General features: G+C 46.6%; 1 protein-coding gene across 1 annotated transcript in view; it reads right to left on the reverse strand.

The window, feature by feature from the left end:
* RYK (receptor like tyrosine kinase) overlaps window positions 1-13,098 on the reverse strand; it is a 62,264-nt gene extending 49,166 nt beyond the window's left edge. The window contains exon 1 of the mRNA XM_074833427.1: window positions 12,671-13,098. Coding sequence (XP_074689528.1) covers window positions 12,671-12,992 — 322 coding nt within the window. The 5' untranslated portion in view covers window positions 12,993-13,098. The remainder of the gene's footprint in view (window positions 1-12,670) is intronic.
* Between the last annotated feature and the right edge of the window lie 1,273 nt (window positions 13,099-14,371).

Here is a 14,371-nt window from a genome sequence, read left to right on the forward strand (position 1 = left end):
GCTAATTATATGAATTTCAACAGCATCATGGAAGAGCAGCATGAGAATGTCAAGTTTTATTGCTTCAAAAATTATGCTCTAACTAAAAGACTGGCATATAAAAATGATTTAAGAGGTTTTGTAGTATAGCTCAACTCATAAAAAAGGCAGAAGATTGCTTGGCTTAGTATCCTGTTTCTATCAGGGGTCTACAAAAAATGCCTAGGGAAGAATATAAAACCAAAGTAAATACACAGTGACACTTTAGCAGCAGATCCTCTGTGCTTCTAGTCCTTGTGGATCACAAACTTCCTAAACTAATAGGCAGTATCTTCCAACAGCTTCTCACTAATTTTTTTCTTCTATGAATTTGGACAAAGGCTTTCTTCTCCTGGAAACTGATAAACACATACCTGGGAAATGTCAGTGTTTCAATACCGTATGGTATTTTGGCCTTTTAAGTTTATCAACAATTAAAACATTTCCTCTATAGCACATCTTTTCCTATCAGTGAACTACAAACAAAATTCAGTTTGCCATACACAGCTAAGAACCTGTGTCCACACCAAACAAGCAAGCTCCCATCTCCCTACCTCCAATCCACCACAGTACAGTTTTGCTTCCAGCCCAGCCTTCCACCCCTCATTTTTCATCCCCTCACTACCTTCTGTCACCTCAATCCTAAATTCCTGAAGCACTCTGTCAAAATAATTTATCTCAATCAGGCCAACAAAACACACCAAAAAATTGCAGTTGAACCTGTCAGTCAAAAAAAGCACCTTGCCTGTGTCCCGGGCAGGCAGCCAGGCAGGAAGGTGTGTACTGCCCGACACAAAGGAGCCCCGGTGCTGATCACCAGCAATTCCAGAGCTGCACCACGTCCCAGCCATGAGGGACGGCACTGGAAAGGTACGTACAGGTAAGCAATTGTGCGAGGCACTGCGGCCAACAGTGGAGAAAGCCAGAGCTCGCTGATGGGTTGCATGATCTGAGTATGCTTGATGCAGGCTGCCATCGCTTCGCTCACCGCGTTCCTGGGCTTCCTCTGTTTTGTGAGTCTTCTGTTTAGAGAAGAGAAAATTTCCCTATACCCACAGAAATTGCCCCGGCAATGCTGCAGCACCATGCATGCTCAAGAGCTCCACGGCAGGTGGACTCCAGGATCCTCCAGTGAATAGATTTTAGCCAAGATAAGGCATGCTTTTCTCAACGCCACATGGGTTGCACAGATTAAATTCTCACCAAGAAAATCCACAGCACAGCCCGACAGGCTCCAACAGCCCTGTGCTGCTCAAGACAGAGGACGAGGATACCACTGCAAACACGCTGGGCAGATTGTGTCCAGCACCTCTCTTCCCACAAGTTCAGATCAAGAGGACAATGACTGGCCTTGGTCAAATGTCAAACACGTTCAGTTATGTTCCCTGAGTATTGGCTGTGAGCTACCTCTATTCAATCAGATTGCTCCTTGTTATCTACATACCTTTTCACACACAGTGAAATCGTGTCTCCTCACTGCTCAGATTTCCAGACTGATTAAGTGCTATTATTAACTCTCGCTGAAGTAGACATTAAAAATGGTTAAAGAGTTTGCAGAAAACACCTTAGGCTCCATTACCATGACAGTTTAATTCTAACTCAGAATTGCTTTAATTCTGCATTTCCCCTTTTTCCTTCAGACATGCATACTTACACCTGCCTTGCAATGTTCCTTATTTAAACCTACAGCAAGTTCAAGAGTCAAGCTGGCACTATGCAGGGAGGAAAAAAAAAAAAGTGGGGGAACACTCCTCAGTCAGTTTAACTCCCTGAATTAGGGAGGATGCTCAGGAGCACCCCATATGGAGGGCAAGACTGTAGCAGCACTAACTTAGATGGAGCTGGTAAAGAGTACTGTTACCTTATCCAGATAGTCCAGGCTGTTTTTCAAAGCATGCTTTGGGCATAGGTAGCTTCAAAAGATGTTTTCAAATTAAGCGAGTCACTGTCAATACACAGCTTAAACCAGTGACCTAATTTTTTTTTTTATATGTATAAATCTCTTTCAAACAAAGTAGCAGCGTAATGAACCTATGTAGCAAGTTGCCAAGGAAAAGAATATAGAAACAAGGTTCATTTTCCCAATTGTTTCAGATTTTGAGAATGCTTAGTAAACTACTAAACTACTACACTAAAACCTACTGACTGGTGGGGAAATGTAATTCTGCAAGATGTCGGTTCCTCCTAAGGTGTTGAACACTTTTGCACCTTGCGCTTTAAGTAGGGCAAATACACCAGCATCCTGGAACAAAACCAAATTGGTATGGAATGTTTTATGTCATATGGAATGATAAAAGGAGAAAACAGGTGGCTCTAGAAGAAAAACACAGACTCATTATGAAGAGCTGGAGAAAACAGCCAGTTCTTCAATAATCATTTTCTAGGCAAAACAGTCAAACAAAGAAAGGGGTGGAGAACCTCACAAAGAAATACCAAAAAAACTGTTGGGTTACACAAACGGCAGAGGAGGAAAAGAAGCTTTTCAGCAATGCTTCTATTGGTTTAAGCAGTATATTGGCAATCAACGATAAACAGTTTTAAAACATCGGCTGCAGTTTTGCTTTGGCAAGCCTCCTTAAATAAGTCCATATGCAGACAATGCACAACACTAAAGGATCTAGTTTCTCATTGCTTGGACTTGACTAACCTACACCAGCTCACATGAAAACAGTAAGACCAATGCTTTGCTTTGATTTCAAGGCAAAACCACCAGCCTTTTACCCAGGCAACCCCTAAATCTCATTATTAACTTCCACATCTTTGTACTTCCCACCCTTGGGTGCAAACTTTAGGGAATAAATTAAAGTTGAACACAAACAAAAAGGTAAATTTAAGCAGCACCAGAGAGAAAATCTGTCATTCTTTGCACTGTTTAACATAACAAAACATCTGAAGAAGCTCAGAAAGGGAGAGGCCAATTTTCATTCCCAAATGCAAAAGATGCTAGGCAGCCCTTGTGTTCATGACAAAATTGGATCATGTCAGTCTAGCAGCCTAACAAAACACTTCTTTTCAAATGTCCTTGTGCAAATGCAGTCTAGCTTAAACTCTTTTTTTTTTTTTTCCTTTTTGAGCACAATGTACAAAAGAAACTTGCCTCTATCAGCATGGGAAAAATTAGATTTTATTCTTATGAAGCAAGGGTTACACTTCATTACTTACTTAGTTCAAATCATCATAACAGTTCTGGCAAAATTTTTGTCTAAAATCAAGAAACAGAAAATGAACGTGCAATGTAAGAGTTAGAGGAGATTGTTATTAGACTAGGGCTAATATTCATATTGCAAAAAGTAGTATTCCATTAAGAACAATCTGGTAACGATAGCTGACATAATTGACTCCCAGCCGCCTACCCAACCCTCTGGCAGATTCCTGTCTGTGTACAGAAATGACTGAAATTAGTGCCTGTTTTCTTAGTACACTAGTCTGTAATTTGCAAGAGTTTCTTCATAAGCAGCTGAGAAATCTGCAGTGGGACGTCAAACTACCACAGCCCTCACACAGCAAGCCACTCCTGCTCCTGACTCACAGCCACTGAAATAAATTAATTGAGAAGAGTTATACAGTTAAACAAGTTATTATCTTTATATAAATATGCTATTTGTTCAGAGGTTTACATGCTCCAGAGAATGATGCCTCCACTCCTGAGCAGCTCATCTGGGCCAGCCCTCTGGCCAGACCAGTAGCTTCCACTCCAGAGCGAACATCCACATGAAAGAGTATGAACCTCAAGCCTCAATATCCCTTCACCACCATCCACCTCCCAGGTCTGTGCAACCTAACCCATCAACACACAGGATTCTCCCAGCACTGGACAATCTAATCTACCTTGTTGAAGAAAGATATCATTTTTTTCCCGTTCCATTTTCCTTTCGTTAAAAGTGCACCATAAATCTGAAACACTGACTTTAAATCCTAAGTTTTCCTTTTTTGGCAACAGGTTCTCCAAATACATGCTGGAAAAATTCTGCTGTTTTCATACAACCAGCCTAAGCACAAGGAAATATGGCTGAGGAAGCAAAAATCAGCTCTTCTGATACTGTTGTAATCTTCCCAGTCAAAACTCAACCACCTAACAAAGGTATGTCAGACGTCATTTGGACTTGTGAATAACATGCATTTGCAGTATCTGTGTCACCTACCCACAGAAGTTAGGTCACCTTTTTTTTTTTTCTTAGTAACGCACCCACATGTTGATTCAGTTATCCCTGTAGGCAAGACTATTAAGGTACAAGAGCATGTCAACTTTAGAACAGTGGCCATGACTATTTCAGTAAAAAGTACCCAACAGAGTACAGATTAAAAAAAATTTAAAACACCATACACACCCCTCCCTCAATGCATCAGAGCTCTTGGCCTCAAAACTCATGCTTCTAGTTCTGTGACTGATGGGACTGCTGAAGGGATAACACACCCTTCACATCTGCTGAGATGCTCTGCAAGACTTCCATCACAGTGACACTAATTGTTTAAGGCAAAGCCGAGCTCAACACAAACTAAAACAGGTCTATTCGCTTCTGTGGCAATCTCTGCACTCAGGAAAGCCACGGAGTTTAGTATTTTCTTTTTTTAGGAATTACTCTACACGGTCATCAACTAACTTCATAAATGCTAAAAACAGTTTTGAGGGAATAACCATCTTTGTCAACCTGCTCAGCTTCACTGGTACCGCTGGCATTATGTATTCTGAGAGGCTGCAGCTTTTCAAGCCTACTAAGCAGCAGCTCCAATGCTTACCTTACTGCTCTCATCTTTCCCAAGCAGCATGGTGAAATCAATATACTAGTTAATTTAATTACGGCTATTCAACACCCAGTAAGTGGCAGCGAAATTCTAAAGCATCACATTAGTTTCATGCTGTTACCTCTGCTCCCAGATCTCCAAAGCAGTCAGTGCAAATATGTGAGTTATCCGCTTGAAAGAAGGACAAAGGCAGAGATGGAAGAGAAATAATGCGTTTGAAGCCTCTACCATCGCGCCCTTTGTACTGCCACAAGGCATTTTCAGAGAGCGTTAGCATTCATTCTTACATGGGATCTGCTGGTGCTGCTGCCATTCGGGGGGGGGGGGGGGGGGGGAGGAGGAGGAAAAAAATCAATTCATCAGGCACAACTCATTAAATGCGTTTCACCCTTAACGCACTCCCTGCTTTCACAGTTGAGACCTCAAGAACGATTTTAATCGTGCACACTAAGTTACTAAAGGAAGAGCCTCTAACTAAAGATCTTCCACTGCAAGAAAAGTAGGTGCCTCAGTGGTATTTCAGTCTGGACAGTTTCAGGTAGGAATTAGTCATCAAGCAATCCCATTTCACTAGCGCTCAGAACTGCGAACCAAGATACATTTGGAATTGGTCTCATGAATTCAGCTTTTCCAGTATCCAAACACAACTCTGAATAGCAGAAAACACAAGTCTTCCCCAAATACGTCATCTGTTAAAGTACCCACACACCAGAGTGTACAGTGTAGCTGCCTCCACAGCTCCCACACTCAGGAAAATGCCACCCGGAGATTTTTTATGCCTGTGAGCATGATCCTTATCTCTTGTATTTCCCTCTGCCCAGGTGGTGTTTAGCAGCAGTATCAGTCCCTGCCTTCCTCCCAGTACTGCGATCCTTTCTTGCTGGCTTTTCTCATGCATGCAGGGAACGCTTTGCCTCCATTTCCTCTCTCTTGTTCCCATTCTGTCCATGCACGGGAGGGAGAAAGAAAGCATGTACTCAAAGAGGCCAAACAATCAATAGTGATAAATAAGATGCTGCCAAACAGAACACAGGTGTAAAATCACAGCAGTGAGGAATGCAGCTGTGGGAAATTTTTTTCCCCCCCTCTCAGGCTAGCCTTCAGTCTCAAGAGGTCAGATTTCTTCCAAGTTCCTGACACAGAAATGTTACAAGAGCCACAAACATTTATCACTAGACAGACCTTGGCCTCTCGGGAGCTGAAATGGCCGTTTCCTCCCAGCGCCGAGCGCAGACGGAGCGTCGCACGAGGAAGCCAAGCTGCCTGCTGCCCATGCAGTCGCTCCTGAACTGCCCATCTGCAGAAGCAAATTGTCTTCTCCCGGTAGGATTCAGAGCGAGCCCTCAGCATTTTTAAATCCCAACACATAAGCTGGTGTGATAAAGCAGGCCGCAGAAATCAACCACCCATCTCAGCAATGCAGAGCAGATCAATACACACAAGGACTTAACCATTTCCCAGACTTTCCTCTTAATGGCAGTCACACAGAATCAATTATTTCAAAGCAATCCTAACCCAGGCCAGAAGCTGCCTCCACCAGCATCGCTCCCAATGGCCTTCCACAGGTTATTTCAAATTTCTAGAAGAGTACTCTCGTGCTGGTTTGCAAGCATTACAAATATTGCAGTGGGTTTATACGACTACACACATCTCCAAAGAAACATCTATCCACACACTTTTTGAACTTTGCAAATTAAAAGTGAGGTAATAGAATGGAAAAGGGCAGAGGAACCCCAAACGCAGCTTGTTCTCATAAACCTCAGAACAATATTGACATGAACCCGGGTACTCAGTAAATCAGACGGACAAGCATCCAAGCACACTGAAAAGCTTCAAAATGAAAACAGATTGCTCAACTCCGCGATGCGAGTAACTTGTCACAACCTGCTGCAGCTTGCAAGCGGCCAGATGTTGCTGCATGCTCCCTCCAAACGCCCTGCCGGCCTTAATCCCTCCGTTTCTCCAGACTTGAGCAACAATTCGCCTGCAACACTAGAAAGCCTGTCTAAATAAGCACCGATCACAGACTATCATTAGGCTAAAGGGCTTTACAGGGCAAGGCAATAAAATAATTATCCTAAAACCAGCAGTTCCAATTAGGTGGAATATATCAGAATATTTTCAGGCCATCATCAGCAATTCAGTTTTGTTACAGTGCGTGGCATCTGTCAAGATTAGAAGTTCACTTTCCATCCAGCAGTGTGCACCTACAGTAATCGTTAAGTCCCTTTCAAATGGTAAAATGAAATATTATCATACAAGTTTTTGCATTTCTGCAAAGACAGGCATGTGGACCATAGCAACATAATACTTATTTTTGCATACAACATGCAAAAAGCTACCGTTCTTTGAAGTCAAGCACTTAAAAGCTAGAAAATGAAGATTTAAGTACATGTATACAACAGAAACAGATTCCGAACTTTTAGGTCACATACCACAGACACTTGCTTCAAGACCTTAGGGTACTCTGCTTTTCAGTGGACATCTCAGTCATCCTCTTGCAACTTTACAGAGGCTCTTCACTGTATTTTTTTCTGTCCTAAAGAGGCACCACGTACAAGCACCTGTAAGTTATACATCTCACACGGAAGTTTAACTTGGGTGCTACTAACAAAACTTAGAGCACAGCACTGGCTCACTGGTGGTGCTCTAGGTTGTGATGCTGTCAAAGACAGGTGTGGGTAGGCTTTTAATAAGGCCCTGAAGCATTTCGAGTATCACAAGAAACAAATACTTTAACCTTTCAATAATTTGAACATCTAGCTGATCCCAGCACACTGATTTTCAGCTCCCTTTCATAACAAGGGCAACCAGGTGACAGACAAAGGAACAAGAGGATTTCCAGTCACTACAAATGCAGTGCAAGCACCATAAAGCACTTCTGACATGAACTCCTGCTGCTAACTCCCCAAATAGCAACATTAAGAAAGCTCTTCCACACTATAAAATTAAGACACCACTTGATCAACTGCTGCAGTAAGTAGGAGATGTTTAGTGTCCATCTGAAATTCACAAAGCTGTGAATTATTTGGTCTATAATTTACCAGGGCTCTGCTCAGCCCTGCTGAGGCCACACCTGGAGTACTGGGTCCAGTGCTGGGCTCCCCAGTACAAGAGACACGGAGCTACTGGAGAGAGTCCAGCAAAGGACCACAAAGATGATTAAAGGGACTGGGGCATCTCTCCTCTGAGAAGAGGCTGAGAAAGCTGGGGCTGTTCAGCCTGGAGAAGGCTCAGGGGGATCTCATCAATGTATAAAAGTATCTGAAGGTGTGGGCAAAGCAGACTGAGCCAGGCTCTTCTCAGCGGTGCCCAGCAACAGGACCAGAAGTAATGAGCACAAACTGAAACACAGGAGGGTCTGTCTGAACATCAGGAAAAGCCCTTCTACTGTGAGGGTGACTGAGCACTGGCACAGGTTGCCCACAGAGGTGGTGAAGTTTCCATTCCTGGAGATGCTCAAAAGTTTCTGGACAACCAGCTCTAGGTGGCCCTGCCTGAGCAGGGGGCTGGTCCAGGTGACCTCCAGAGGCCCTGCCAACCGCAACCACTCCATGAGGCAGCAGTGCAATTTAAAAACCAACCAACCCACCCTCTGATGGAACAGATTTTGCATCAATTTTGCATCTTACAACCAGACAACTCATTTGAGTAAGCTGCACACTAGCTTCAAATGAAATTCTAGAGCACATAAGAGTCACATAAGTGCTAAATTAATTTAACTCTATAATTAAGCAAGTGCAAATATAAAGCCACCAGAAGACAGCATTCAATGTGATTACTCAGAAGAAACTAGGCCAAAGAATACCAAGTTTGTAACCTCAATACAAACATTGCAGGACTTGACTTTAAGATTCTCCTGCAATTCTAATTTAGCCCCCTGTATGCATGCATTATGCTAGCCCTTAGTTACGTGATAACATGGTATTTTTCCCCCCTGGGACTAAAGTCTCATTTAGTGTTCAGGCTAGACTTGTCTCTAAAAAGAACCAGAGCCATGTGATGAGGAGGGCTATCCACAAGACCAATTTCACAGCTGAAAACCAAAACCCTGCAAGAACAGAAAGAATTGTCCTCACTGCTTAAGCATCTTGCTGCTACCGTAAACAATTAGGTGCCATCTCATGAATACTGCAAAAGAAATGCCTGCAATGCGAGAAAAACTGCCTAAGCATTAAGTGCTAAATAATGCCATGTACTTTAAAGAGACCAGATCAAAACCTTAATAATTAAAGCTAGCTACCTAATATTAATGAATACTTATTCTCTAAACCTTAGTTCATTATCTGCAAAGCAGGGATATATGTGCCTTTATATCACAGGATCCTGGGAAAAGCAGGTCAATGGAGCATTTCAACACCAGGCAAACACCACATTCTGATTTCACAGGAAAACCTGAATGAAAGCCACTAAATCAAGCATAGACCTTCTACTGAATAACTCATCGCTAATTTAACACCATGTGCCCTGCGTGTTTAGCATCATAAGGCGGTCGCTGGAAAAATGATACGATCAGGTAGTGGTGTTATGCCTGTATAGTTAGCCACTCCATAAGACTAACACTACCTTCTTTGGGTTTATGTGCAGGCCCAAAAAAGGTTCTCCATATGTACCAACTCCAAAAAGTATGCATCACAGTGCTGAGAGAGTTCACAGACGCCACCAAAAAGGGCTGTGGTGCTCTGGATGTCTCTCCCCAGCAAGCACCGCTTCACTTTCTAATCCCTGACTCCCCATCCATCACCCTGTACCTCACCCTTGATCTCACTCAAACACCTCTGGCTCCCGCTGCCATCACTTAAGTCATCTCAACCAAGTCCCCTTGACTAACTCCTCTCGCTCTACCTTTATCCCATCTACCACTGAGTCCTGCCAGGTGTGAGTAGAATCTGACAAATTCAAGTATGTGAAAACCACGATTTTTTTTTCCCCAAAGGCTTATTGTTTGGGTGGCTGTGAACATTTTCCATGGGAATGGCAAGAGGTATTTTTGACAGAGACACCATCTGCCTGCCATATAGCAAGTCCTGCTTTCAGACCATGAGAACTCTGCAGCTTTTCAAAATAAAAATCCATCTCACACAAAAAGACAAGCCAGATTTCTCTAAGTTTTCTTCTCTGTAAAGTTCGGAAGATTTCAAGACAATTTCTCCTAAGGCAGACACATAGTCAGAATCACATAGCGTAATGTGGAAATCTGGCATAAGCATACCAGAAAGTAGCCGGCAGTTTTCACTATAAACCGTAGTATCTGTCCTGCCTCCACGCCACAGAAAGAACAGCAGCTACAAATAATCTTGAGCAAGTCACTATTTCATTTACAAAAGCTACAAGCTAATTAAAAACACAGGCCCTGGTTCCACAAGACACCGAACTCTGGTTTTGAGGAGACCAGAAGTGCTGCGATGTGCCACCGCACTGGTTCAGCCTCACTGGTGGAGAGACCGCGCAGGGGTACAGCCCCACAGACCCTACACCAGACTCCAGGGATGCTCCAGCTTTGCACGGAGGACACATGCTGATTCCACAGACAATCGCGTGCTTACATTTGTTCCAAATCAAATTTGTGAAGATGTATGGGGACAATATTAGGAGACATAAAAACACACCACAGACTGTAGTAACTCCATGTAACATTTGGGTTTATGAGGACTTCAGAATGTCTAAGAGTTTTTCTGTTCAACCACAGCAAGACAGTAGCAGAGACAGAGCTTGTTTAGAAACAAAAGGTAAAAGAAACTAGCTTCTACATTTTTATTTCCAGCTTCACTGAACCTAACAGTTCACAAGCAACATCATTTTCCCATCCGCTGTGAATGATTATTCTATCTGCTGAACGATGGGTCTCCTCAAAGAAGTTACAGAAGCTGGAACACCTCCCTGCTCTCTCAAAGTTCATGCACACTGATACGAGCACTTAAACCATAAACTTGATTGCACATAAACACAATTCAAATACTACAAAACCAAACATTTTTAAAATAGCCTGTTCTGTTTTCAGAAGTGTGAAGAACTGGAACAAACCTCCATGTCCCTTTGGGTTTTCTTCTGCCTGAGGAATACATAAAGTTACTGGAGATTTGATTGCCTGTGTCAAGCTGCCTCATTAAATTACATCTTAGCTACAACAGGTAGTACATGTAAAGGATATCACTAAAATCAAACCTGCTCATGCCCACAACACAAGGTAAACCCCGAAAGTTTACTTTACAACAGATTTCTAGTGATCTGAATCCCACTAACTGAAAAAAGTGCCAGTGTATCTCTACATTAGACTCCAGTTCCTCCAAGCCTTCGGGGTCGCAGAAGCAGAACATATCATTAAGTGTCAGGTAGTTAAACTGATATAAAAGAGCTACAGACAACTTGAGTGATAAGTGACTTTAGCCACATTAGCAGTAAGACACGCATAAGGGAGGTTTTGGGATACAATTTAACTTTAAAAAATAGTAATAACAGCAGATCTTCCCTCCTCAGTTGCTACTTACTGATGAATAATTTTGCTAGTGGACCACAGAAGTCTGAGCAAATTCAACTAATACAGAATTCAGGCACTTGACACAGGATAGCTCAAACCTTACCATTCAGTACTTCCAAGATTAACTCCTTGTTTAGAAACTTAGCTAAACAGCAAGCCTGACATTTTTATCTTGTATCTGTAACAGAGCATCTGGCAGCAAGCACATGCAATGTAAATATGACGGCAACAGAACGCTAATCACCACAGCAAGCCATAAGGGAAAAAATATTTAGTGTTATTCACTCCCTGGGTCCCCTGACTTGGGTCAGCTACGTGCTTACAGAGTTCAAATTAACTGGAGATATTTTTACATTGTCCATTTGATGCAAATAAAGTCTTGTACTGCTCATTTTTCAGCTTACAGAGATATATAGGACACTTGCTGGAAAACAAATCACTGGGGATACCAACATATTTGTTTTGAGACTCCAGCCACCAACTCTAAACAAGAGCCTAAGCAAGCCAAAGCCTACAGAAAACAAATCTTTGTTTAAATCAGAGGCTCTCCAAGCACAAAACTACAGCAAAAGCCTTCCACAGCGGGCCAGATGGAGGACTTCATGAACTGTCTCCAAGTACTTGCACAGCAATTGTCAGCCTGCCTAGAAATTAAGATTCCTTTCACACACGCACCCAATTATTGCCAGGTCTCTTCTCTGCCCTCTGAATGTCACTCCCCTCGCTAATTAAATCACGGGCCTGAACTCACCTCTTCCAGGGCTTAACCTGCTCCCACAGGGCACCATCCTCAGTCACTTAAACCTAGGGACCCCCTCGCCATCAGGGTAAAGCTCAGGACAGTTTTCTTCCCCCAACCACACACACAAGGCAGCACAGACACTCTTTCCCGAGTCCTCAGCCTCCTCCACTCTCCTCACACCCTCCTGCTCCCCGAGTCCCACACTAATCCCCAGATTCACCCAACCCCACCCCAGTCCCATAGCCCCTCACCCTCTCCTGAACCCCAGGTCCTTCATCCCCGCTCACAGCCCTCTCCATCCTCCCCGGCACCCCCAGATATGCTGCCCTCACAACAGTCCTAGAGACATCCCCATCGCCTCCCGGACCCCCCCAGTCACCACTGACCCCGACAGAGTCCTCCAGTCCCACTGACCCCCGTCACTCCCACCCCCAGCCCCACCATCTCCATCCCAATCCCACAGACTCCCCCATCCTCTTCCAGACCCCCAAACTGCCACTCTAACCCCGCAGAACTCCCCTCAACCCCTTTTGAGCGCCCGGACCCCCAACACCACCTCAGTCCCACAGACCCCCACCCTCTCCTGGCCCCGCACCCCCTTCCCAGCCCCACAGGCCCCCATCTCCCCCAGCCCCCGTCCCACAGACCGTCCCCCCGCCGGGCCTGGCGCGGCCCCGGCCCGCACTCACCGATCAGCTGGCGCACCTCCTCCTCGCTCAGGTAAAGACTGAGGCTGGGCCCGGGGCCGGCGGGGGGCCAGTCCGGGGGCCCCGCGGCGTGTGGGCCGGAGCTGGGGCCGGCCTGGCCCTCGGCGCCGGCGGGCAGGAGCAGCAGTAGCGGCAGGAGGCGGAGGAGATGGCGGCGCGGGCCCCGCACCCGGCACGAAGACGACGACGACGGCGGCGGCCACCGCCGGCCCGCGCCCGCCTCCCCCGGCGCCGAAAGGGGCCGGCCCCGCCGCCACCGCCCCCCGCCGGCCTCGCGGCCCCCGCCCCGGCGCCCCGGCACCATCGCTCCGCGGGGAGGGAGGCAGGCAGGCAGGTAGGCAGGCAGGGCCGGGGGGGGGGGAAGGCAGGGAGGGGACCCCCCCGCCCCGCCGAACCCCTCACACGCCGCGGCCGCCAGTCCCCGCCCCGCCGCTCATCGCTGCGCGCGCCCGACGCCGCCGCTGGCGCCGCTTCCTCCGCGGCGCCGCACGCCCCGCCCCGCCCCGCGCGCACGCGCAGTCCCGCCCCCCCCCCCCCCCTTAGCGGCGCGAGGAGCGGCCGGCGGGAGCAGCTGACCGCGGCGGGAGCCCCCTCAGCCCGGGCTGGCGGGGAGCCGCGGCCCGCTCCCGCCTCCCGGCCGGCTGCCGGCGAGGAGGAGAATCCCAGAATCATCTCGGTGGGAAAAGCCCTTGAAGCTCCTCCAGTCCAACCATGAACCTCCCCCTGACCGTTCCCAACTCCACCAGATCCCTCAGCGCTGGGTCAACCCGACTCTTCAACCCCTCCAGGGATGGGGACTCCCCCCCTGCCCTGGGCAGCCCATTCCAACGCCCAACAACCCCTTCTGCAAAGAAATCCTTCCTAAGAGCCAGTCTGACCCTGCCCTGGCGCAGCTTGAGGCCATTCCCTCTTGGCCTGGCGCTGGTTCCTTGGCTCAAGAGACTCATCCCCTCTCTCTGCACCCTCCTTTCAGGGAGTTGTAGAGGGCCATGAGGTCTCCCCTCAGCCTCCTCTTCTCCAGACTAAACCCCCCCAGTTCCCTCAGCCGCTCCCCATCAGACCTGTGCTCCAGACCCTGCACCAGCTCCCGTTGCCCTTCTCTGGACACGCTCGAGTCATTCAATGGCCTTTTTGGAGTGAGGGGCCCAAAACTGAACCCACTCATCGAGGTGCGGCCTCACCAGTGCCGAGCACAGGGGTAAGATCCCTTCCCTGTCACTGCTGGCCACGCTAGTGCTGATAGAATCTATTTCTGATAGAAGAAGGGGGGCCCGGCCCGCCCGGCCCCTGGTTCCAGCAGTGCTGCGCAGTCTCAGTGCCTGGAGACGCCCAGAAGGTCTCTGGGCCCATCCTGAGGGAAGGCTGGGAGGGGTGAGCACCGCACCCCGGTAGCCCACTAGATTGCTTCACGCTCGCCTTTAGCCCCCTACGCAGCCCTCTTCCTCCTCCACTGTCATCTGCTCCATCCCGTACCCTTGTTACTGATTCGTTATTAATTTGAGCTGATTTGAATACTTTTTGGTGATTTGGATCTAAATAAGGAATGATTTAGATACGACCAGTTATGCTGCTGCAAAGTTCTTTCTAAGTCCCAGGCTAAGGCCACGTAGACGAGTAATAATCATTAACCAGATTTCTATTCAAAGAATAAGACTCATAACGAGGTACCATGGTTAGACTGTT

Source organism: Strix aluco, chromosome 9, assembly GCF_031877795.1.
Source record: "Strix aluco isolate bStrAlu1 chromosome 9, bStrAlu1.hap1, whole genome shotgun sequence".
In the NCBI taxonomy this organism is placed as follows: domain Eukaryota; kingdom Metazoa; phylum Chordata; class Aves; order Strigiformes; family Strigidae; genus Strix; species Strix aluco.